This window comes from Balaenoptera acutorostrata, chromosome 11 (assembly GCF_949987535.1).
Source record: "Balaenoptera acutorostrata chromosome 11, mBalAcu1.1, whole genome shotgun sequence".
In the NCBI taxonomy this organism is placed as follows: domain Eukaryota; kingdom Metazoa; phylum Chordata; class Mammalia; order Artiodactyla; family Balaenopteridae; genus Balaenoptera; species Balaenoptera acutorostrata.
Genome location: NC_080074.1, coordinates 62335827 through 62359047, shown reverse-complemented (window position 1 = coordinate 62359047; position 23221 = coordinate 62335827). Strand labels below are relative to the sequence as shown.

The 23221-nt window shown below is 45.1% G+C and overlaps 2 protein-coding genes across 6 annotated transcripts in view; both read right to left on the bottom strand.

The window, feature by feature from the left end:
* Positions 1–10: 10 nt before the first annotated feature.
* NPFF (neuropeptide FF-amide peptide precursor) lies at positions 11–8894 on the bottom strand. Its single transcript, XM_007179478.2, has 4 exons — positions 8823–8894; positions 640–829; positions 288–409; positions 11–174 (listed from the first exon to the last, which is right to left on the bottom strand). The coding sequence occupies exons 1-4, from the start codon at positions 8882–8884 to the stop codon at positions 81–83; spliced, it is 468 nt and encodes a 155-aa protein (XP_007179540.1). The 5' UTR covers positions 8885–8894; the 3' UTR covers positions 11–80.
* Positions 3851–23221, bottom strand: part of LOC103017265 (cyclic AMP-dependent transcription factor ATF-7) — a 91703-nt gene continuing 72332 nt past the window's right edge. For 3 of the 5 annotated variants that reach the window (XM_007179474.3, XM_007179473.3, XM_057556266.1), the window contains exons 5-12: positions 21550–21690; positions 19835–19992; positions 18703–18802; positions 18058–18171; positions 17319–17471; positions 14261–14458; positions 12593–12701; positions 3851–9160 (exon numbers count right to left, since the gene is read on the bottom strand). In XM_007179474.3, the coding sequence (XP_007179536.1) occupies positions 8943–9160; positions 12593–12701; positions 14261–14458; positions 17319–17471; positions 18058–18171; positions 18703–18802; positions 19835–19992; positions 21550–21690 (1191 nt within the window). In that variant the 3' untranslated portion in view covers positions 3851–8942. The remainder of the gene's footprint in view (positions 9161–12592; positions 12702–14260; positions 14459–17318; positions 17472–18057; positions 18172–18702; positions 18803–19834; positions 19993–21549; positions 21691–23221) is intronic. The other 2 variants (XM_057556265.1, XM_028165773.2) reach the window with 2 other exon arrangements.

Here is a 23221-nt window from a genome sequence, read left to right as displayed (position 1 = left end):
AGAAGCCAGACAGCTTTATTGGGGGGACACGTGGCACTTTTGGGTGTGGGCCTTGCATGCAAACATCAAAGGACGGCATGTCACTTCTTCCCAAAGCGCTGAGGGGCGGCCAGGCTCCGGAATGGGGAGCTCAGCCCTGCGTTGCTCCAGGAGCCCCGGGTGTTTCTGCCAAACCTTAGGAGAGATCCATCCTCAGCTGTAGGCCCTTCCAGTGCCCCCCCTTCCCCGCTGCCCTCCCGCTCCTCTCACTCTGGCCCTTGCCTTGCCCGTGTCCCTCTTAGACTCACCTCTGGGGCTGAATCAGGAAGGCTGGACTCCGGCTGGGTCTCTGTATGGCCTGGAGCAGGGAGCGCAAGAGTGCCCCAGGGGTCTGGGCATCCTGCGGTGCGCGGGCTCCACTGTCTTCCTCCTGTGGTACAGGGGCATCCGGGAAGGAAGATGGGCAAAGGCCTTGGGCATTTAGGTCACGAGGGGAAGGGAGTGGCTTCCGGGGGCAAGTTGCAGGAGGCTAAGGAGTCATTTTGTCAGATGTGAGGACCCAGTGACCCTGGCAGCCAGAGAGAGTATTTGAACCTGGAGTACAATTCTCAAGCTGAGGAACAGGAAAATGGTGACAAGGGGGTGGGCATGCTAACTTACCGTGACGCTCTGGTCTCCTTCATCCCGGCCCCCTGCTCCTTCAGCACGGCCCCAGTCTGTTACCAGCCGCAGCAGCAGCGCTGCTGCCCGTCTGGAGTCCACGCTGCCATCTGCCTTCCTTTGGCCACACCTGCCTCTTATACCTGCTGTCCCCCTGCTCCTCACCCCCGACAGCAGCCTGAGGGGGAATCTAGAGCAGGCGGTGGAAATGCACGGCTCCATTAAGAGCCATCTGGGACCACCCCCCCCCCTTTCCTCTGGCCCCCGTGGGACTTCCTGCTCTCAGCCTCCGGCCCCAGCCCCTAAGCCTGGAGTTACAGACTTTATTAGATGCATAAATCCTGTCTCCAGAGCTCAAGAAGCATCATTAATTGCAGATGCTTTGTCAGAGCCAGGCCCTGGGGGACCTTCAAGAACTCCCAATCCCTCAACAGGTTGGAGAGCTCCAACTGATCACCTCCTCTTTCCTAACTTGTAGAATAAAAGCATAGAGAAAGTCCTGTCAGGCTAGGCATTATGTCCTGGGAAGGAAGGAGGGAAGAGCCAGGGTCAGAGTCAGCCAGGATGACCCAGTCTGGTGACTGGAGAGGCTGCAGGAAGGGACACGCAGCCCATTCACGCCCATGTGTACGTGCCTGTTGGAGGGTCAAAAATGGAATCAATACTCTGAGATTTGCCTGTGGATAGAAAAGTGAGATACAGGAGACTACAAGGTTTCAGAGCCCCCAGAAAGTGGAGATTGCTTCAGATGTTTGTAGACAGACCCCCATCGTCACTCGCACTGTTTAGGACCTGCCTCACTTCAGCCTAGGGAGCAGTGCTTTGCAGCCGAAGCACTGCTGCCACTCTGTGGTCACAGCTCTGCATTGTCAGGCCCGGCCATTTCCTTTTTCTGGAACAGTTTGTTAAAGGGTAGGGTGGCTGGAGGTCCTAAGGCCCTGACCCCACAGAGCCCCAGAAAGGCAGGGGCAGGATACTGGGGTTTCCACCTCCCTCTGGTCACGCCAGCCTCTGCCTGGCTCTGGCTCTGACCTACTGGGGCAGGTGCCTAGAATGCCACCTTAGGAAAAATCAGTCACTGCCTCTCAGGAAGCGTTCCTTCAAAGTCATCTGGTACAGTTTCCCTTCTGATCCTAGAGTCCCTTCCTCAGCAGCCCCAGTGTGGTTCTTGATGCTGGAGAGGTGCCACGACATAAAGGGCCTGTGAATCAGACTTGGGCAAGATGCTTAGCTCTCTGTAAGAAGTTTCTTCACCTAAAACATGGCAGCGTTAAAAGGAACCACTTCCTAAGGTGAGCATCATTTGAGATACTTTTTGTAACCCATTCAGCACAGGACCTGGCATAGAGCAGGCTTCCTCACAACGTTAGCTGTGATTATCCTGGGTCCTAGGGAACTTGCCATCTCCTCAGACAGTCCAGACAGAATCATCCTTGCAAGGATCTGGCTTTCATCTCCCTGTGGCCTCCACCAGGGGTCCTGGTTTCCCTCACTCTCAGAGAACACCTCTCATCTCTCATGTTACAAGCCTTTCCCATGTTTGAGGACAGATTTCATTCTTCCTTCCTTCATTCTTTCGTCTTTGTTCAAGGGGAAGCGTTCCCCCTTCTTTAAAGCGAGGCATCTAGAAACCAACTTATACTTAGGATAGGTAGATTAGATCAGGTTTTGATACTTCTATCAATGCAGCCTAAGCTAGGGTGAACCTTTTTGTAAGCTTTGTCTCACCGCTGGTCCCAAGCACAGAACCTGACATTCATCATCATTACATCTCGTAGTTTCACCACTTCTTAAATGGGAGCATCAAGTCCATGAGGAGATGGTTCTTCTGTGGGAAATGGATCCTGCGCCATATCGAGGTCCTTGTCCATTCTTATCTGACCAAGTTCAGAGGAGCAAGGTGTGAGGGTAGGTGGGGTGCTGCAGAGCGGTTCCAGGGTCAGAGCCATTTTAATCCAGCTCTTGCACTTCGCTGTGTGCCTTGGGCAAGTGTCTCAAGCTAAACCTCGGGTCATCATCAGTATCATGAGGTAACTGCTCCTGTTATCAAGAGGTTCTGTGAACAGTAAATAACTTGATGAATGCAAAGCATCTAGCACTCCACCTAGCACATAGTAGGCACACAATAAATGTTTACCCTCTGTTATTTCTCTGATCGCCAGTTACGAGTGGATCTGAGCTGAGGCTGCATTCAGAAAGGGGCTGGTCTAGCTGCTTCCTGTGTCCTGGATGGAGGTGATGGGTCTCTCCTTTGGCTAGAAGTTGGAATGGGTTAATTCTTTTAACTTGGGAAACTGTCCTCCTTTCAGTCTCATCCCCACCTCCAAAATCTCTCAATCTTGGTTTCGGTATTTGGCTTTCAGCAACTTCCTTTACTGTTCTCTGGACTCTCATGTGCTCCTGACCACAATGAAGACCACCACTGCCTTTCCCGCTCCCCAGAGGAGACTGGAGCTCCCTGTTTGTGTCAATTATACCAAACACCAGCCACAAACAGCATGTAAATCTCCTCTCTCCTACTGGAAACCCCTCAGAGGTACTCGGCTATCTCCTGGTCAAGTTCTTTAGCCTGGTAACCCTCCTCACTTGTGGTATCAAGGAATACACAGATGCAAGAAATCAGAAGTGACTGCCCCACACCTCCCCATAGTTCCTGAGCACTACCTGTTTTTCTTGTAAACTATCTTGCCTGTTTCTAAATAAACTCCGCCTCTCATTTCCAGACTCCCCTCCTCCCCACACACATAGAACTCATAGAATCATAGAGCACTTCTCCTTCTGTCTGCGTCTAAGTGCACTCCCCAGGCATGCTGGAAACTTCTTGAGGGTACGGCTTATTATTTTTTAATTGCGGGCGTGGGGGACATAACACTGAAAGGTTAAGAGGCCACTTGCCTTCCACCGCCCTCCGAGCCCCATCCATGCAAAGCACACAAGTTCTTTAGTGAGGGCTCCCATGATGTCAAGGGCCCTTGTCCCTAAGGGCAGTGCACAGATCTGAGCCTTCTGTTGTGTTACATAATTTATACAAACCACCCACCTCCCCTAAGCTGTGTCTTCCCCTGCATAAAAAGGAGGGAGAAGAATGCCAGCTGTTTCTGTCCTAAGAAATGGGAGAGTGAAGATCGCAGACATGAAAGCCCAATGAATTCCCAGAAAGAATGGACAATGGGACTTGTAGATCAGGGTACTGAAACATCAGACGGAACAGTGCTTCTCTTGATAGTTTAATGTTATATTTGCAGCATAAATAAGGCACAATATATGTCAGGGCAAGGGAGGGGGGAGAAGGCATGGCTGGGGGATAACTGCTATGTGGCAAGGGGGACGGAGGAGGGACGGTCAGGGAGAATAGAGCGAAGCCTCTGCCTCAGCCCCGTCCCAGGAGACTGTGAGAGCCTGCTCACAGGGACCATGCTGAAGTGCGTGGAGGGAAAGGGAGAAGACAGCTTCATAACAAAACAGCCTGTAGCACTGCATCCTCCCACCTGTCAAAGTCCACCACTGGGGACTGGGGAAACCCAGACCCAGAGTCAAGTTCCTTGATGACATGGAGAGGTGTTGCTACATGTCAAGATATACAGATGAACAGAGAGATAACCATAGGTACACACAGCTTTTCAACAGATACCATGTCAGGAGGCTGTAGCCTCCACTGTTGGGGCTGAAGGCTCATCTCCCTGCCTGAAAGGTGTGTGTTGGGGGCGGGGTGAGTGGGAGAACAGGACAGCCGGTCCTTCCTGTAACAAAGAACATGGAGTGACCAGTCTGCAAGGGAATATGGGACAACTCCTGTCCAGACCCACGCAGGACAGGTGTTAGGAGTAAGCAGAGGAAGACAAACCTAGATTTTGAGATGAGTGACGTTGTTGTTGTTTTAATGGGAGTGGAGGGAGGGACTGGAGGAAATGGAAAAACATGCTAGTGCTAAGGCAGAAGATGGTACCTAAAATATCCTTGATACCCTGTAAGAATTTCCCAGCTTGCCCCTAAGGCAATGGTTCTCAAACTTTAGTGTGTGTTAGAATCACTCTGAGTGCTTGTTAGAGCCCATCCCCAGAGTTTCTGATTCAGTATGTCTGGGATGGGGCCTGAATGTGCATTTCTAACAAGTTCCCAGATGATGGTCCTGCTGGTCCTGGACTACATTCTGAGAACCACTGCCCTAAGGGAAAGTCAATGAAACTAGTGCTCAAAGCCATTTCTTACAGCTAAATCCTCACTCACCAGTAGTTAATGCTGATGAGATAGCTCTGTGCTACCAGCCCCCATTAAAAAGAGAAACCCTAGCAGCTACAATACAAACCTGCACCTACAAAGGATGTAAGCTGCCTTAAGCTGCCCTACTCTCCCCAGCCTTTTCTCATTCCAGGGAAGAACTTTACCCCAAAGAGACACGAATGAACTGGTATGGAGGGTGGGAATGTTGGCTAGCAACCACCTACACTCATCCCTGCTGGGTCACCACCCTGGGATGGTGAGGATTTATGTCTGTGTGCACCTGCATGTGTGCAAACAGAAACAGAAATCAGTCTGTACTATGAAGGGAATGATTAGGGTTGCGGGAGGCTGAAGGAGGATGGGGGGCCTCTAATCTGCCTTAGGATCCTCACCTGTCCTGCTCTTCCCTCCGCCCCAGTCAAACAAAAGTCTAAAGAAAGCAGAAAGAGCATATCAACAAAGGCATATGTGATACAGCTAGGAGGACTGGATTCTAAACAGACTGGTTATGACATTTAAAAAAAAAAAAAAAAGTACATTTCCTTCCTGTGTATACAATGTACAATATTAATGAAAAATAATGATTTGGGGATGGGAAGGAAAGAAGAGGGGACTTTGTGGGGAAGAGCTGTCTTAGGGCTAGCACCTTTAAAGGAGCCTCTCAGTGTGAGCAAACGGGGGTGGCGGGACTTAGGAACCAGAGGAGGAATATTTTGGTGTCTACTTGGTGGTTCAGGCTGTAGATGGGGCGTGGTTACAGTTAAGCACCCTGTCTACCAGGATGGGTGGTGCTGGAGGGCAGTAAGTCGGCAAAGGAACTGGAACAACGGAACAGGCACAGGGAAGGCAGCAAAATGAGGTTCAGTTAGGCCATCTCCTCTTTTACTGCCACCCAGAGTGTATACAGTCTAGGACTTAGGGCCAAGGAGAGGAGCAGAGGCCAAAGGAAGCCAGATTTGGGTGTACGACCAACAGGGAAAGATGAAGTCTTTCTAGTCCTTCCTAATAGCGTGGGAGGCTTTCTCAGACTTCAACTCTAAGCAAGCTTTCTTTTAAGACAATGGGGCATTAAGTCTGTGGACCAGAAGACCTGGTTCTGGCCCCTTTCTCTATGGCCTTGGGTCTCTAGCTGCTGTGTCCTTGGAGTGAAGTGGGAGGCCTGAGTCCTGTGTTCACTTAGAAGAGTCCTAAGGCATCCACATTCCCAGTCCCTTTTATAAAGTGTCTTCCCTTAGGCCCCTAGAAAGGCCATGTTCCTTAAAAAGAGCTAAGTGACACCCTCCATGATGTTTGTTCTGGTCCAAAGGAGTCTGGAGAGCAAGGAGCAGGGGAGAGTGGCCACACAGCTGGCTGCAATAACAGGGTAAATGTCATGCCCTTTGACTATAGGAGAGACTTCAGGGCAAGCAATCGCTCTCCCTTCTTAGTGAGACCAAGGACCAACTAAAGAGCTGTCTGGGGTTGGGGAGGTCCTGTCGTGTTCCTTCCTCATTTCACTGCTGCTTTACTACTAAGGTTCTGCCAATGCCTCTCAGTTAGGTTCCCAATACTAACTTCCCACTGATGAAAATGAAATAAGGACTCAAGAGAATTAGACATGGGGATTAAGAAACTAAATAAGACCCTCTACATAAATTAGCCACCCTACACAGGGACAGACTGGCAGGACTCAAACTTCCTCCATGGCCAAGCAGTGAGGCAGGGCATGTGTGCAGCGACGAACTGATTCTTAACTTGAAAAACACATGACTGAAGGGGGAAGAAAAACAGTCAAGGGTCTTATGAAGGCTCCTTAGGAGCCATAAACGCAGTCAAGCTTTAGGGCAAGGCTACAAGTGGGAAATAAAGATAACAAAAAATGAAACACAATTAAGGCAGGAGAAAATCCCAGGGAGCAGCCATCTAAAGGAAAAGTCCTGAGCACAAGTTATGGCTGTGAAGTTTTAAAGGCAAGTGGAGTCCCTGGAGGTGGTAACCTGCATCCTGACCATCTGCCATGCCATTTGCTAGTCTGAGTCACCTCAGGGGCTGTTCCTGTTGGGTCCTGGGTGGGGGAGGATGAGAAAACCATGTTTTCTCTCCTTTCTCTTCACCAGGTGTGGCTTCTTCAACACCAGCTCTGAAAAGCAGGAGGGGAAATTAAAAACAAATGCAGTAGAACATGCCCTCTGACAGGCTCACCAATTTATCAGTCTGAGGAGATGGGAATCTTGTAGCTTAGAACATTTCCTCATTCCTCTATGATAGCCAATTTTGGAAGATAAAATAAGGAAGCTGGCAGTTACTTTGTATGCATGTATAAGATGGAGGTAGGAGAGAGAGAGAAAAGGACATTATTGGCTTGGGCAGATGGCAGAGAGTGGCTCTGGGACAATTGGAAGGGCTTCATACTGAAGGGCTATTAAAGCTGACCTATCTATCCACAGGCCTCTGGCTTTGGACTGCTTCCTATGGCCTTGGTAGAAATTGCATAGTTCAGAGCCAAAGGAAGATGAGGAGTCTGAATGGGGAAGAAAGAGGGACAAGAGGGATGAATTTCCCCCCTGCAACACAACTTTTCAAAGTAAGAATGGCTGAGAGCAACAGTCACCAATTTCCCAGGCAGGTCAGACTCTTCAACAAGCAGGGCTCTTCTGCTGACATCAGTGCTCCACCTCCCCCTTCCCGTGCCTCCCCCATCCTAACTTATACTCAAGAAAACCCACTCAGGACCTCGGCTATGATGCCTCAGGGTCCTGGGGCGTAGACTATGGAGAAGCATTGCATCCAGGGGGCAGAGAGAAGAAAAGAGCTAAAGAAACGCTACAGAACCAGAGAGACCTAGTGGCTAGGCTCGGAGCCTAGTGAAAGAGAGCGAAGGTAGATCCAGTGAGGACCAGTTGTGAATATCAGACCCTCACCCAGAAAAGAAGACAGATGTGTGAGACTGAGAGATGGGGGGCGAGGGAGCACAAGGGTCCCCTACAATGACAGCTTCCAGAGGGCTGCATCAGAACTAATTATAGGAGAGAAACAGAGGCAGGAATGCAGGCAGGGGGACGAAGAGGGAGAGGCAGGAGTGGAAAGATGACCAAAAGCAATATGTATGCTTTGGCCAGTAAACTCTTGTAAAACATAAAAGAATCCATCTAGTAACTTGATGGAACAAGCTTTAAACTACATTGTTCCTGCCTGTCCTTATGATTAGAACTGAAGGAGGATGGAGTCGGGGATGGGAAGGGAACCAGCCAGTCAGATCCTGGGCTCTTTCCCTTTTCACTACCAAGCAGTATCTAATAAGGCCACAAGATGAGGTTGCCAAGGCTTAGTGGGAGGTGGAAAAGACCCCACCACTAGACTGGGAAAACTCAAGACATAAAATGAGGTACCCAAATAGCTCTGGAAATAAATGAGAAAGGACTAGACCGTTTGAGGTTTCATTTCTCTGTTTTTGTTTTGGTGGCAAGTAGGGAGAAGGACTAAAGTTTATGGAAGAGCTGGGAAATACTGCTACTTCATACATCAAAGGTAACCTTACATTCTCCATAAGTGAATGTTTTAACTAGAATTTACCGAGGGGAAAAAGGGATAAATAAGCAGCTACTGGGAGACAAAGTCCTGAGTCCACGGGGTGGCTAGGGATGGGTCAGCCATTGATATGCCATCAACTCTAGCCTCCCTCTACCTAGCAGGAAGTGGCATGCTGCTAAGAATCAAGAAGGTAATAGCCATGGCTTGGTGGAAAGAGAGGGAACTGAGAAACCGAAACCTAGAAGTACAAGGGTTAGTGTTAAAAGAGACAGGTACACGTGCATGGGCAGGGATGATTGTTCGGACCATCGGGAAAGGCCTTTGGCTGTGGGTACATCAGAAACTTCCCCCTTGGGGTATGATCTATGTGGCTCTGGGGCTGGGAGGCTCCTAGTACAGGTGTCAACGTAAATGACCATGTGAGAAAAGCCCCACATCTGACCATTACTCACAACACACAATTTCCTCCCCATATTGCCGTGTCCAAGGCAGATGGGAGAGGATAAGATGACATCTCTCTTGGCTCTCGGGCGGGCGAGCTCTGGCTGGGGACCTCTCCACCAGGGGAGGCATCATCTGCCCGCAGACTGAGACTGTGGGGTCATGATCACATGCGACTGTATGGGCATGCTCAGTTCTGTCCTTTGGCTGGCCATCTGAGTGAGGACTGAGGTGGCCACAGCTTCAGCTGCAGAGCGAACGCTGAGGCCATTGCTCGGGGCTGTTGCTGAGCTGTGCTGAATCACAGGGGCTGGAGAACCCGTTGGCTCTGAGCTTTCCTTGGGGCTTTCTGCCAGGAAGGAGGGCAAAAAGCAGAGAGCAAGTGGTTAGAAAACAGAATGGGGAAACAGGCAGAACTACCTTTTGCCATAATTCTAAAGGAGCCCAAAGGAAAATGAAGCCCATGTTTTTAGGGGGGAAAACTTCCCAGAATCTTGGCTTCTAAGCCATAAATGGGCTCGGAAACTGGAAGTTGTGAGAAGAGAAGCAAGCTAGGCCAAAATTAACCTATCTATCCCAATAAAGCAAACCCCCAACATGTTAATTACACTGCCTGGCTTCTAGGTCTCTGCACAGTTCATTACCCCTATTGGAACACACTTCCTCTTATTCATGTCTTTAAAGGTGATTTAAAATAGATCTCTTTTTAGCTATCCTCTGTTATTAATGCTCACAACATTGCAATCATTCTATTATTTTTAATATTCCTTTAGCATGTAGTTGCACCACAGGTAAACCTGATAAATATCAAGCTACAATCAAATGATGTTATGAATGACCAGTCCTTGGCCAAGGTTCAGCTAACACAACCAACTACAAAGAGGTCTGTCAGACCCTCCTGACTATTAACTAGCTAGGCATTAACGATTTAACACATTTACTTTGAGTTATGCCACTCCATCTAAAGTGACAATAACTTTTATTACTAAACACAAATGTCTGAGCTGCATACAAAGGTAACTCCATGTTGCTTAACAGTCAAGGAGTTTCATTGAACATCAGATAGCCTCTCTGGCTATTTAAACAGAGATGTGTAGAATAAGGGCAAAATTTCAATAGTTGGTTGTATTTCTGATCTCCTGATAAATGCCTGAGTCTTCTTTCAGGATTCAAATACTACCTCCTCTGTGAAGCCTTCTTTGTTACGCTCAGGAAATTAACTATTTCATCGTTTGTGCTTTCAGAGCATACATTCATTTATTCATCAAATATTTACTGAGTATTGCCCGTGTGCCAGGCATTAGGGTACATAAAGAATAGACAGACTCCTTGTCCTCAGGAAGTTCCCAGTCTAGGGGCTCTTTGGGATATCTGTGCTTACCTTACCCATGGGTTGACATGTTTATCTCCTCATAACCCTATGAGTCTCTCAGAGATAAGAGAGTGTCTCATTTGTCTTATGTCAGGTACCTACCACTATGTCCATACCACACAGTAGGAACTAAATACATCTTTGCTGTAACAAATAAGTAATTTCAAAGATTGACTATCTGTCAGAGTTCTTGTAGGGACTGAATAGAAACCTTACTGTATATAGACTTCATACTGATAAATACTCAGTCCTTGTCATCCTTAGCCCATCAAAAGGATTGAAATAGTTGATCACTAAACTTCCTGAAACACTTTCTTATCTTGGCTTACAGAACACCACACTCAGCTACTCAGCTGGTTTTCCTCCTACCTGCTTGGCTACTCATTCTCAGTCTCTCTTGTGGGTCCCTTCTCATCTCTCTGACCTCTAAATATTGGAGTACCCAGGGCTCAGTCCTGGAACTTCTCTTTTTCTACCTATGTGCTCTCTTTGACAATAACATTTCATCCAGTTTCATGGCTTTAAAAACTATCCATATTCTGCTGACTCCCAAAGTTGTACCTTCAGCCTTTCCTCTGAACTGCAGACCCATACAACCAGCTGCCTGCTTGACAGCTCCACCTGCAAGCCTAAGAGGCTTCCAAACCTGAGCTCCCGATATACCACCCAATCCATTTCTTCCTACACTTTCCCCTATCTCAATCAATGGCATCTCCGTTCCTGCAGTCACTCAGGCCAAAACCTTTGGTGCAATTTTTGATTCTTCTTTTTCCTCACATATACTGCCCCATCTGGCCATCATCAAACCTTGTCACTCTAACTTCGAAATATATCCTGAATTAAATCCCTTCTCACCACTTTCACTACTGCCATCCAGTCCAAGGCTCCATCACCTCTTGCTCATATGATTGTGATAGCCGCCCCCCACCAAGTGGACTGCCTGCTTCTGCCCATGCATTCCTCACTCTCTAACAGAGTGACCCTGTTAAAAATAAGTCAGATCAGCCATGTCACTATTCTACTGAAAACCGTCTAATGATCCCCAAAGTACAGTAAAAGCTAAGGTCCTCACTATGACCAATGAGGCCCTAAAGGAAAATGCTTCCATTACCTCCCCTACCTCATCTCCAAATAGTCTCCATTCCCCATTCTCTCCAATCCAGCCACACTAGCCTCCTTGGTGTTCCTAAAATGTGCCAGACACGCTCCCACTTTGGGTCTTTGCATTTGCTGTTCCTCCTGCTTGCAGTACTTTTCTCCCATATTAATGCATGGCTAGCTCCCTCACTTCCTTAAGGTCTTCAGTCAAAAGACACCTCATCTAAAATTTCAACCCTGCTGCTAACATTTCATATTCCTCTTTCTTGTTTTATTTTTGTCTTCCAAGCATTTATTCTTATCTAACATACTATATATATTGTACCTATTTATCTAGTTTATTGTCTGTCTCACCTACTAAAATATAAGCCCCTCACGGGCAGGGACTTCAATCTAATCTATTTGGTTCCCTATTATGTCCTCAGCATGTAAAACAGTGCCTGGCACAGAACAGGCTCAATCAATATCTGCCTAATGAATGCATGTACCCTGAAGTACACAGTAAAATTAAAATTTAAATAGAGATGTTTAAAATTGGTGATGTGGTTACTCTTTTCCTACGGGAACACATCTCTGAAATGATAAAGACATTAGTGGAAAAATAATTCAATATATCAAAATTTGATAGCCAACATTTCGATGAATTTATTTAATTTGTAAAGGAAAATGATTTATTAGCTTTTACTGTCCATAAGCAAATTATTCACAGTAATTTTAATTTCAGGATTGTGCTTATCCTGAGCATGACTCTGTGACCAGCTCTTCCTAGCACTATATTATTTGTGCTCACAGATTACAAACTGAAACCAACATTAGCCCATCATTAGAAAGATAAAATGTACCACCAAATCTCAATGCTTAAGAAACCCCAATGTATCATCTGCTGTTATATCCTCTTGAGGCCAAGACAGTGACTTTGGAATAAGAAGAGCTGGATGTGAATCTTGGCTCTGCCAATTCACCAACTGTGTAACTTCAGGTAAGTGACTAATCTGAGTGCAGTTTTCTCGTGTGTAAACGCAGGTAATATCTATTTCATGAGAGAACTGGGAAGATGGTTGAGTGCCTCACACAAAGTAGGTACCCAATACATATTGCTACCCTTTTTCTCTAACTACAATAGATAATTAGGATAACTATATTGTTCTCAAAAATTTTTTTGATAAGACTGGTTGTTCCACAAAGGCTGTTCACTCGTCAATCTGGGCCCCCCAGAACATTCAGAATGGGGTTATAAAATTATAGAGTTGAGACACTCATTACATGCAGTGTGCTGACTGACTGACCTTGCTTAGGTTGTGAGCCACTCACCTAAGTAGCCTTGGGTCTTTTTCTGTAGTGCTGTGACTGGGCAGTCTTTATGAGCTAACAGCAGCTGTTTCAATTGAGCCACCTCATTGCGTAGTAATGTGACTTCATTCTGAGGAGGGAGGGAAGAAAAGAATATGAAGAAAATTTATGCTCCACTCTTGAACCCCCCGTAGCTATGCCCAAAGTGAGGACAGAATGCTGTCTGGATTTTCTCCCTCAAATCTGGGAAAGATCCAGCAAGGCTTCAGACGGCCCAGGGCCAATACAGCCACGAATTCAATGACAGGAGCTGCTTACAGTGATAGTAGGGATTTTAAATAGAAAAATTACTCCTATTTAGGATAAATATGATTACACCAAAATTAATAATGCATATGTCCTTTGATTAAGAAAGCTAACTTCCAGGAGTCTATTTAACAGAGCTATCTACTCAAGTGCATACAATGTACACTGCAGCACTGCTGTTCTGGCAAAAAATTAGAAACATTATAAATATCCATACCTTATAACATAACTTACACTATAGAATGCTACACTGTACAGCTATTTACAAACATGAGGTAGGTCCTCTGTATACATGGCTAGATCTCCAGGAGATACTGTTTTATGTTACAACAGACAGTCCCTCCCTGACTCCCCCACAAAAGCTATAAATGAAAAAGTATTAGAAATACATACATGTCTGGTAGGTACACACCAAACTTATCTACAAGGAAGAGAATGAGACTAGGAAAGACATGTTGAAGAGAGACTTTATTTTTAATCTGTACCTCTGTGTGTGTATGTATGTGTATGTTATATATATGTTATATAAATATATTACCTTTGTAATGGAATATTTTAACAAATAATCAGAAGAAGGGAAAATAATGTTCAAGAAAATATCTGGGGACTTCCCTGGTGGTTCAGGGGTTAAGAATCCACCTGCCAATGCAGGGGACACGGGTTCAAGCCCTGGTCTGGGAAGATCCCATATGCCGCGCGGGAAGATCCCACATGCCGTGGAGCAACTAAGCCCGTACACCACAATTACTGAGCCCACACTCTAGAGCCCGCGAGCCACAACTACTGAGCCCGCATTCTGCAACTACTAAAGCCTGCACGCCTAGAGCCCATGCTCTGCAACAAGAGAAGCCACTGCAATGAGAAGCCCACGCACAAGGAAGAGTAGCTCCCGCTCACCGCAACTAGAGAAAGCCCCACGCGCAGCAAAGAAGACCCAGCACAGCCAAAAATAAATAAATAAGAAAATATCTGTATTATAACCGTTCTATTTGTGTTTGCGTGGCTTTTTCTTTCTTTTATTAAGCTGCGTTACCTGGGCAAATACTTTCCCTTTGGGTGTTCCACTACCCCTGTCAGATTCTACTGATGACTTAAAAAGAGCACCCTGGGGCACTTAATCTAATTCCCTTCATCCAAACTGGTCTATGGATGACTCATTCTAGTAGCAGATTTGGGAGTAGTGGTGAGTGTCCTTTCCAGTCCCCGGGGAAGAGGTTTCAACTCTGACTGTTAAGACATTCTTTCTGCATTCTCCCTGGCATATGTTCTGGATCAGTCTTAATTTAAAGAATTATCGTCTTGTATTATAACGTCCCACTTTTTCCTGATTCAATCTCACTTTCCAGATTCAACAATCCTAATAATCACCCAGGACACACTCACACTCAGCTGAATGTTCTGAGACGTGAGTTCCTCAGCCTTCTTCTCTAGGGAGGACACCCACAGCTTCCGCTTTTGACGGCAGCGCGAGGCTGCGGCCCGGTTGCGCTCCAGAAAGCGCTGCCGCCGCTCATCTGGATCTTCATCCACCGTGCGCCGACGTCGCCCTCCGGTACTAGGAGTGGGTTGGGCTGGTGAGACCTGTTGCCCAGAAGGAAGAGGAGTTACTTGAAGGGAATGTCAGTCCTTTCCAAACTAAACCTGACGTAAGCTCTGGCAAAGATCTGGTAAAAGTATGTACCAGTCTCTGTAACCACAGCAAGTCTCATCACTATGTCCCTTAGCTTCTCTTCTGTAGTAGTTCCTCATTCTGCCTCTGTTTTCTTTCAGTCTTCTCAGTTCCATACTCTGATTATTTCTGAGACAGACAGACAAAATGAAACTAGGATCACTTTTTGTTTCTTAACAGGAAATCTTGTAGGCAGGGAAATTATAATCAAGGGAGGTGTCAGGGGAAATTTTAGGGAGACTATGGAATAAAAAATTGGAGAATCACCTTTCTGGTCAAGCAATATATACAAATAACTGTGTGCTACAAGTTTCAGAAAAGGAGAAAAGATTTTAGTATCAGTGAGATATGAGCTATCATGGAGATATATGAATTAGTATATTCTTTTTTTTTTTTTGGCCACACCGCACGGCTTGCAGGATCTCAGTTCCCCGACCAGGGATTGAATCCAGGCCACAGCAGTGAAAGCCCAGAATCCTAACCACTAGGCCGCCAGGGAACTCCCAATATATTCTTTTTATTTAAATCAGTTATTAATCATCCTCAGCAACGCCCCCCCTTCCTGCCTTCTTTGTTCTGTTTTTAAAGAGAAAAACATTTTTTAATCCCTTTACAAATTGGCGATTTAAGACTGTCTTTTGTTTTTAAACTTCAGGCTGATGTCTCCTGTCTCTAAAGCACTTTTGAATCATCTTCCTTTTCTGTTAGCTGGTATGTATTCAAAGAAGATAGACCAATTTTATAATAACGGTCAAAATTAAAATATAGAAAGGTCAACCATCTGTATAAAATAAACTATGTAATGTGAAACAATGCCAAAAATAAATTCTTCCTGAATCTGTTGCTATTAGAGAACATCTATATTGGTAGTTCCCAAATGCCAAAGCTCACGTTAGTTGCACGAGAATAAGCATAAGCTTATAAGAAAACAGAATCTTTTTCTACTTCAGGCCCTACTGAATCATGCTCTCCATTAACATAGATAATGAAGAGATCATTTTATTTATTCAGATTAATATTCTCTCTCCTAAAAGAAAAAAAGTGGAGAGGAAATTTCAAACTTATTTTTATGAGCTACAGGCCTTGGGGTCATTGCTTCTCACTGTACTAAGGGAAGTTTACACAAATTCTCCTGTGATTTTCAATTTCCTCTTTGTCCTGAGCTCACTGGAGCACATGTAAAGATTGGCGCTTGAGGAGGAGAATGGGGAAAAGGAAATGATGGGTTCCTATTCTCTCATAGGCAACTCAACAAGACGTGCAGGGAATGGAGGTAAAAGAACAGACCAAGAGAAAGACAGGAAGACTAAGAAGGAAAGGAATTAGTGGTAACTAAAAAATAAGTCATGTCATTTCCTCAAGAGGGGAAGCAGCACAACTTGGGCAAGGGGGCTACTGCTTTACCATTTCCAGAAGGGACTGGAATTAGAAGGGGTTACAGGAGGGTGGGCAGGCTTAGCTTCCAACAAGAAAACTCAGATGAAAGCTTTTGTTGTTGGCCAAGCTTTAAGGCAGCATATGGTCATTAAATGTTAGGACATGTGGTGGTAACTGATAAAGCAGGTGGTGACATCAGGAAAAGGGGATGGGCAAAAGATGTAACTCTAGAAACTGATCTCAGGTTGTTGTCACCTAACCAGTACAGACAATATGAAAACTGAGGCCTATTCAGTTTTCAAAGAAAATTAGTAAAACTGAGGCCTCCTTGAAAAAAAGAGTTGGGCTTCTAAATGGGATCCCTCTGGCTTTTTTAAGACTTTAATTTCTCCTAATAAAAAGACATTCAATTGATAAGGAAAAAGTGTTTTTTGGGGGTATTTGTTTACTGAGCCATCTTAATACTGTGATATCACATTTTATTCATTTTATTAATATACTGTTTTTCTTTTTTCTTTTTTTTTTTGGCTGTGTTGGGTCTTCATTGCTACGTGCAGGCTTTCTTTAGTTGTGGCGAGCGGGGGCTACTCTTCGTTGCGGTGTGCGGGCTTCTCATTGCGGTGGCTTCTTTGTTGCGGAGCATGGGCTCTAGGCGTGCGGGCTTCAGCAGTTGTGGCACGTGGGCCCTAGAGTGCGTGGGCTTCAGTGGTTGCGGCGCGTGGGCTAAGTAGTTGCAGCACGCGGGCTCTAGGCGCACGTGCTTCAGTAGTCTTGGCGTGCGGGCTCAGTAGCTGTGGCTCGTGGGCTCCCGAGCGCAGGCTTAGTAGCTGTCGTGCACAGGCTTAGTTGCTCTGCAGCATGTGGGATCTTCCTGGACCAGGGCTCGAACCCGTGTCCCCTGCATTGGCAGGTGGATTCTTAACCACTGCATCACCAGGGAAGTCCCTAATATATTGTTATTATCTGATTTTTGCTATAAATCTAATCAGGTAAGTTTTTTTAGGCGGGTGTGGGGTAAGACCTAAGATAGGAGAGACTAGGGGAAGCCTCCTTTGATGTACAAAGTGGGTTGAAGTGAGGTTCTGTCACATTTTAGAGGGTTCTGCAGATACAGCATTCACATCTGGAAATAACCAAAAAGCAGAAAACAAAAACTGAGACCTCCTCTGTGACAGTTCTGCATTATCCAGTCTGTTTGCATTTGGTACAACCCAAGGATGGATAAAGAATAGTGCATTTTGCTACTTTCAAACTGTCAACAAGAACCAAAGTGCAGGTAGATGCCCAGAATGCTGAAATCCACTCTTCTTTCATTTTCTTGCTCCTTGAAAAACAGATATGACTTAAAGAGTAATGGTGACACAGCTGGTTCCCCCATCCAAGGGTCTAACTGACCTGTGGCTGGGCAGGGGATGGGGCGTCAGGGTGCTGGATGAGGATCTGGCTTTGCTCTGGACGGGCTGTCACCATGGTGCTGGCAGTCCCCACCACCATTCCACAGCCACCATTGATTGAGGAGACTTGGTGGGTTAGGGTAGCTTTTAGTCTCTGTAGGAAAAGATAAGAAAAAATAGCTTGTCAAGGGTGAGATTCTATCAAGGGTGAGAAGAGTGGGCTTAGATTTTATTACTGATGTTACAGACAACTAAAATTCCCACACTGGTTTTCCCTTAACAGAGGGATTAAAAGAAAATGACAGAGAGAGAGAATGTGCACATGATCCCTAAAATACCTACTCTGTCCCCTCACTATCATCCTGGGCACAGTTGGAGGGAGGGGGTTGCTGAAGCTATAGAGTCCAGATGAAAGCTCTCTCCTGGAACCTGGCCAGGGGCTGGTTATTACGCAGTTATTCACCTCCTGGCCAGCTCTCCTGCCCACTCATCCACCCCTCCATCTGTCACCCTGGAACTGAAACAGCAAGAGTTCCACTCCAAACAATCTGTGCTGCTTCTTTTCACTGCCATGGTCTATGTACCAGGCTCTAAAGGTGGAAGAGAAGAGATAGGAGTCATGAATCAGGGTCTTTTCTTCTCCAGACGCCACAACTGGGTGGGTCTTTAGCTCTGCAAGCCCCAGAAGATACCACTTCTTTCAGAAGGGCCAGCATTGCCCCAGGCTGGGATGTACTCACCATCTTGGCTTCTGATGGCATAGGGTGGCCAGAGGGAGAAATGGAACCACTGCTGTTAACTGGTGGGCCAGGGATACCAGGAATGTTGGGCACCATAGACACAGGTCTGGCCAGCTGGATCAAGAGAAGGAAGAAAAACCAGAAGGGAACATAATGCTATTAGTGGGGCAACAGCTTCCCCAAATGAAGTGCTTTTGAGATTGGCACATTAGGGCCTGTTCTATGCAACCTGCCCATAGGGCATGCAGAAACAGCCTGGGAAATACCATCCCCCATGGAGCACCACAGGATAGGGGATCTTAATCCTTCAGTGCTATGACAATTTCTATGGGAAAGGCTGAGGCTGTATCTTGAGGAAAGTGGTGGGCAATTTGTGAGGTACTTAGTACCAAGTGAAATCAACCAATCAGCAGGCTGGCAAAATCAATTCTTAGACCAGGAGCCAATTGTCCAGATGAGCCTTTGTTTACTGTTCCATAGTGCTGGATTGGCAGAGGTTAGTGAAGAGTATGGCAGGCTGCCATGTTCAACTGCTACAGACCAGAGCCCACGTTTCCCTGGGGCTCATGTGTGTTTATGAGCATTCAGGTGGAAGGGAGGGGTTAGTGTCTTGGTAGGGTTGCCTGCCCCAACTTCAGAGCTCACCGATATAACAGAAGGCATCTGTACCGGAGGCCCTGGCAGCACAGGCATGGTCTGTCCATTAGCAAGATGCATGACGAGAGGGAGGGAGCCAGTGGGAGACCTAGAGGAAATATGAAGTGAAATGCTCATAATACAGACCCTTTTGCCAATGATCCTCATCCTATAATTACAGCAGATTTCCCAGTCTTTTCTAGTAGCGTTGTAAAATCTTGGCACCCTCATGAAGGTGGATAAAGCAGGGAATGCTACTTACCTTACCTTATAGATGGAGAGAAATCGCAAGATCTTTACACCTTGCAAATTAAATGCACCACTGAATTCAAGTGAGTGGGAAGCTAATCCTATTAAGAGTTTAGAACAATTAAATAAACATCCCTACCACTGGCATGTATAAATTCTGTCTTGCCTTAGGCAAGGAATACTTCGACCAAAGCTGCCATTTTGCAAAGCTGAATTATGTCATATGATAGCCAAATCTGAGTAAGTTCCTCCTGTTCCTTTCCACGTTTTGCTCTACTCTGTCTAAGAAAGAAGCCATCCCTTTGTATTTTTCTTAGTGGGTCTAGAGAACAATAAACTTTAAGAGGCTGAAGCCTGACAACAACCTCTTAACCCATGGGTACCTGGGGACAGGATCTTAAGTCATCCCATTAGGAAATCTGTATGGGCCATGCTGGGAGTGAAGACAAAAGTAGGAATAGCAAAGACCATGAACCCTAACTGGGACTGAGGGGAACAACCAGACTTAAAAAAGGTGACTTAATGGGTTTCAGCGCCTCATTCAGTAGTGCCTCCACAAACATCCACATGATTGAGGCCAAGAACTAAATATATACTTCCCTGTGTGACCTCCACCACTATAATGAACTTCCTAAAGTTCTAAGGATTCTTCTTTTAGATCGAAGAAGTATTAAACCTCCAAATTAAGGCAGTACACCCCCAAATAAATTCTTGCTTGTCTACTAAAAAGGTAATGAAGATTCTGTTTATGGGGTGAAAAATTTATGTTGAGAGACAATCTCAGTGACTTGTTTTCCTTGAGTATTCAGAAACAGTCTCTATTTAATCAAATAATTTCACACAGAGGAATGACATTCAGGCTTCACTGTTTCTCCCTGCTCTCTTTACTCACCCCAGTTGCCTGTTGGATGGTGGAGCCTGTGTGATGACGGAGGTTGGGGAAGGAAGGGTTGGGTGAAGTGGATCATAGCCCAAGTGGAGAGGCAGGGAGCCAGGGCGTACAATGGTAGGTGTGGGCGTAGAGATCACAACAGGCTTTGGGGCAACATCCTGGGGAGAAGACACCAACAGATTACAAAATGCTTTAAGGGACTGCTTATATGAAAATACATAGCTGGTAAAATCTAGTATAAATTTATTGGAAAGAGCACTTGGACTACTCATGTAAATCATGACCTGATTCCATCGTGATCATGGACCCATACCTCACTCACTCATTCAGTAGGAATGCTGAGTTAAGACCTTTTGGCCATCTCCCTTTCAGGGATGATGGCTATATGAGTGAGATGACAGTTGGCAGATCACGTGAAATTTCTGTAGAAGCACTAGAGTACCATATAAATTCTAAGGAGTGTTATAATTTTTTTTGGCAGGGGACCATGCCGTGCAGCATGTGGGATCTTAGTTCCCCAACCAGGGATCTGCAGTGGAAGCGTGGAGTCTTAAACACTGGACCGCCCGGTAAGTCCCAGGAGTGTTATAATTTTTCATGATCTAGATACTCTCATTCTAAACTTGATGCTCAAGTGTCCACTGATCTCTAATGGGAAAAGACAGGTATAAGACTGGTGATAAGGCAACCCAATTGGTCTTAACCCAACGTCTCCTATAGACCTCTTAAAAAAAGGGCTACGGAAGTTTGAATAATGATCATATTGTGATAAAACAAACTGCTTCCCACTGTTAAGTTGTAAGGACCTTACATTGCCAGTGGCTACAGTGGCCCTGAAAACATCTCTAAACAGCCTCTAGGACCTGGCTGCTGATGAAAAGAGGAGGGAGGGTACAGTTGTAATGTTTATGGAGAGGGTAGCTTTGAGATGTTAGCAAACCAATTTTGGAGGGAGGTAAGACGAGGTACAGCTGCTCTATCTACAGTGGATATTAAAGTTAATAACCACTGGTAGCACAGCAGAGACTGGAAGGAGGTTTGATGGGGCTTCTGAGGTTATGATGAAATTATCAAGGTGTTGGTTACATAAGCTGTAAACTTTGTGAAAATTCAGTAAGCTGTATACTTACAATTTATGTGCTTTTCTGTATGTGTGTCATATTTCAATAAATTTATAAAAAATAATACTTCACAAAAAGTTTCCTTTAAAAAAAATAATAATCAGAATCCTGATAGATACTCCCTTTGAATCACTAGAAAACTTCCCTCTGGGAAGACTTTTTTTCTAAATTGTTTAATGTTCAATTTATGAATTATGTGATTTTTCTTTTCCACTTATCAATTGAAGTAGTACAACATACATAAAGTACGTTAATCTAAAGGATAAAATAAAACTAAATGACTTTTTATATATGTAACAAGTCTTGTTGATGGACATTTGGACTGCTTCCAGTTTTTTGACTATTACGAATACAACTGCTGTGAACTTTCTTATATACTTCTTTTGGTGGACATATGCACTAATTTCTCTTCCATACAGACTTAGAAGTGGAGTTGCTAGGTCAGAGAATAGGTGTAATTATATAAATCTTCTAAACAATTAACATTTATTTATATATAATCAATCCTCCTGTATCACACAATATTTATACAACTAACGCATCAAAACTTCATCTATTAATTAACATTTGAGATGACTCTTGGTAGAGTTTTACCTTCTCCTTGAGTGGTGGGGAGCAGGGGCTAGAGGCAGGACTGTCAGGTGGGGATGAGTCTACCTCCACTGGCTCTTCTTCTTTGATTTTGATGTCTGGTGTAGAAGGCAGAGACATGTCAAGGGGCCCAGAAGCAGCCTGCTAAAAGAGAGAAATGAGCATAGTTCAACCCCATGGATTCCCTTCAAGTTAAAGCTATATCTTCCCAGTTAAAAGATGAGGGAATACACTTCTAAGAAGTTCAGTCCTTGGTCAAAGCACCAAACTGAAAGTCAAGGAAATGTGGAGCCCAGGTTTTATGTACAACTCTGGCCAAATCCTTTAACTTCTCAGGGCTTCTGTTTCCCTCCGATAAAATGAAGTTATATCTGCCTCACCATGGGTAAACACTTATAAAGATTCCGAAAGGAAAAAAAAAAATTAAAATGCTTATAAAGGCCCTGAAAGTAGAAAATTTAAAAAGATGTCATTTATCCATGCAAATACTATGACTATATTATTTTTCAGGAAAGTACGATTCCTGAATCCAGTGCCTTCCTATTCCCAACCAGCTCCACTGGCTACTAGAGAGCTGTGAACATTTTTTCTGCCGATCAGAATGACTAGGTTACCCAATCACCAAAAGCAAAACAAATCAAATTGGCTATTAAAGTACTGTCAACAAGACAGGAAATATCTTTTCTGGGGAACTCTCCATGCTTGATGGTGTTCTCACCCCAAAATCTGGTGCTAGAGGCTAGAGGTTAGGAAGATGGGGGTTTGGGGCAACAAAGAAAGGAAAGGCTGATCATGTGATCAGTGAAAGAAATTAGAACTTGGTCCCAGGAGCAGGACTGGAGAAAACCAGAAGGGAAAGAGTACTTTTCTGGCTGTGGTGCAATCAACTCACAGAACTGTGGAGCCATAAATGGCTTTGAAGAGAACAATAAACCATCTGAGATGACCCTGATACTGCGCCACAATAGGAGAGCTGGCACTGCAGTTCAGTTTCATGACAAAGTGGGTCCTTTGTTCTATTCTTCCCATATCCTAGGCTTCTTGGTGAAAGAGGAGCTTTAATTTATCCCTTGCTATCTTAATCACTAGAAATCTTGGTATTTGAGCAAACTGAAGATAATCTAGTGTCTACTACATGGTAATGTAGTGGTAACGGTTCTTTCTCTCCAATCTGATAAGGATGAGCAACAGCAAAGATGGTTGCATTTCTGCCCTCATTTTTTCTACATACATGTCAGGTCCAGTTGGGCTAATTCTCAGATCCCTGAAGTCAGAGGGTGGTAGGAAGGAGAGGACTCTAAGTAAATACAATCACAAGTTTAAAATCTCCTAGAGGAATCTCCTAGAAAAGCTGTGGTTCATAAAAGTTTGGGGCTCATTAAACACTCCTGGAGACAATTTTCCACTGAGCCTGTGCTTCTCATCAAGTAGACGTGAAGACCACCCCTGACCCAGCAGGGAGAAACACTGAGAGATGCCCAATGAGTAGAGGCCTAACTATGAATGGCTTCCTGTGTCAAGTGAGCTAAAATGGAAGTGGAAAAGACTTGGAGCCTTAAAAGGAGGTTAATTTTCTTGAATTTGCCTAAAATGAGTTTGATTTAAAATCCTTCACACCCTGGTGGAAACAATTTGACTGATTTCTTTGTTTGGGGGGAGGGAGAAATGACAGGGG

Excerpts from the sequence above, each read along its gene's own strand:
- NPFF (XM_007179478.2), bottom strand. The coding sequence starts at position 8,884 with ATGTCATCTTATCCTCTCCCATCTGCCTTGGACACGGCAATATGGGGA. Across the intron at positions 830-8,822 it reads TGGGGAGGAAATTGTGTGTT|ATTCCCCCTCAGGCTGCTGT; the intron begins GTGAGTAATGGT and ends CGCCTGCTCTAG. Across the intron at positions 410-639 it reads AAGGAGACCAGAGCGTCACG|GAGGAAGACAGTGGAGCCCG; the intron begins GTAAGTTAGCAT and ends CCTGTACCACAG.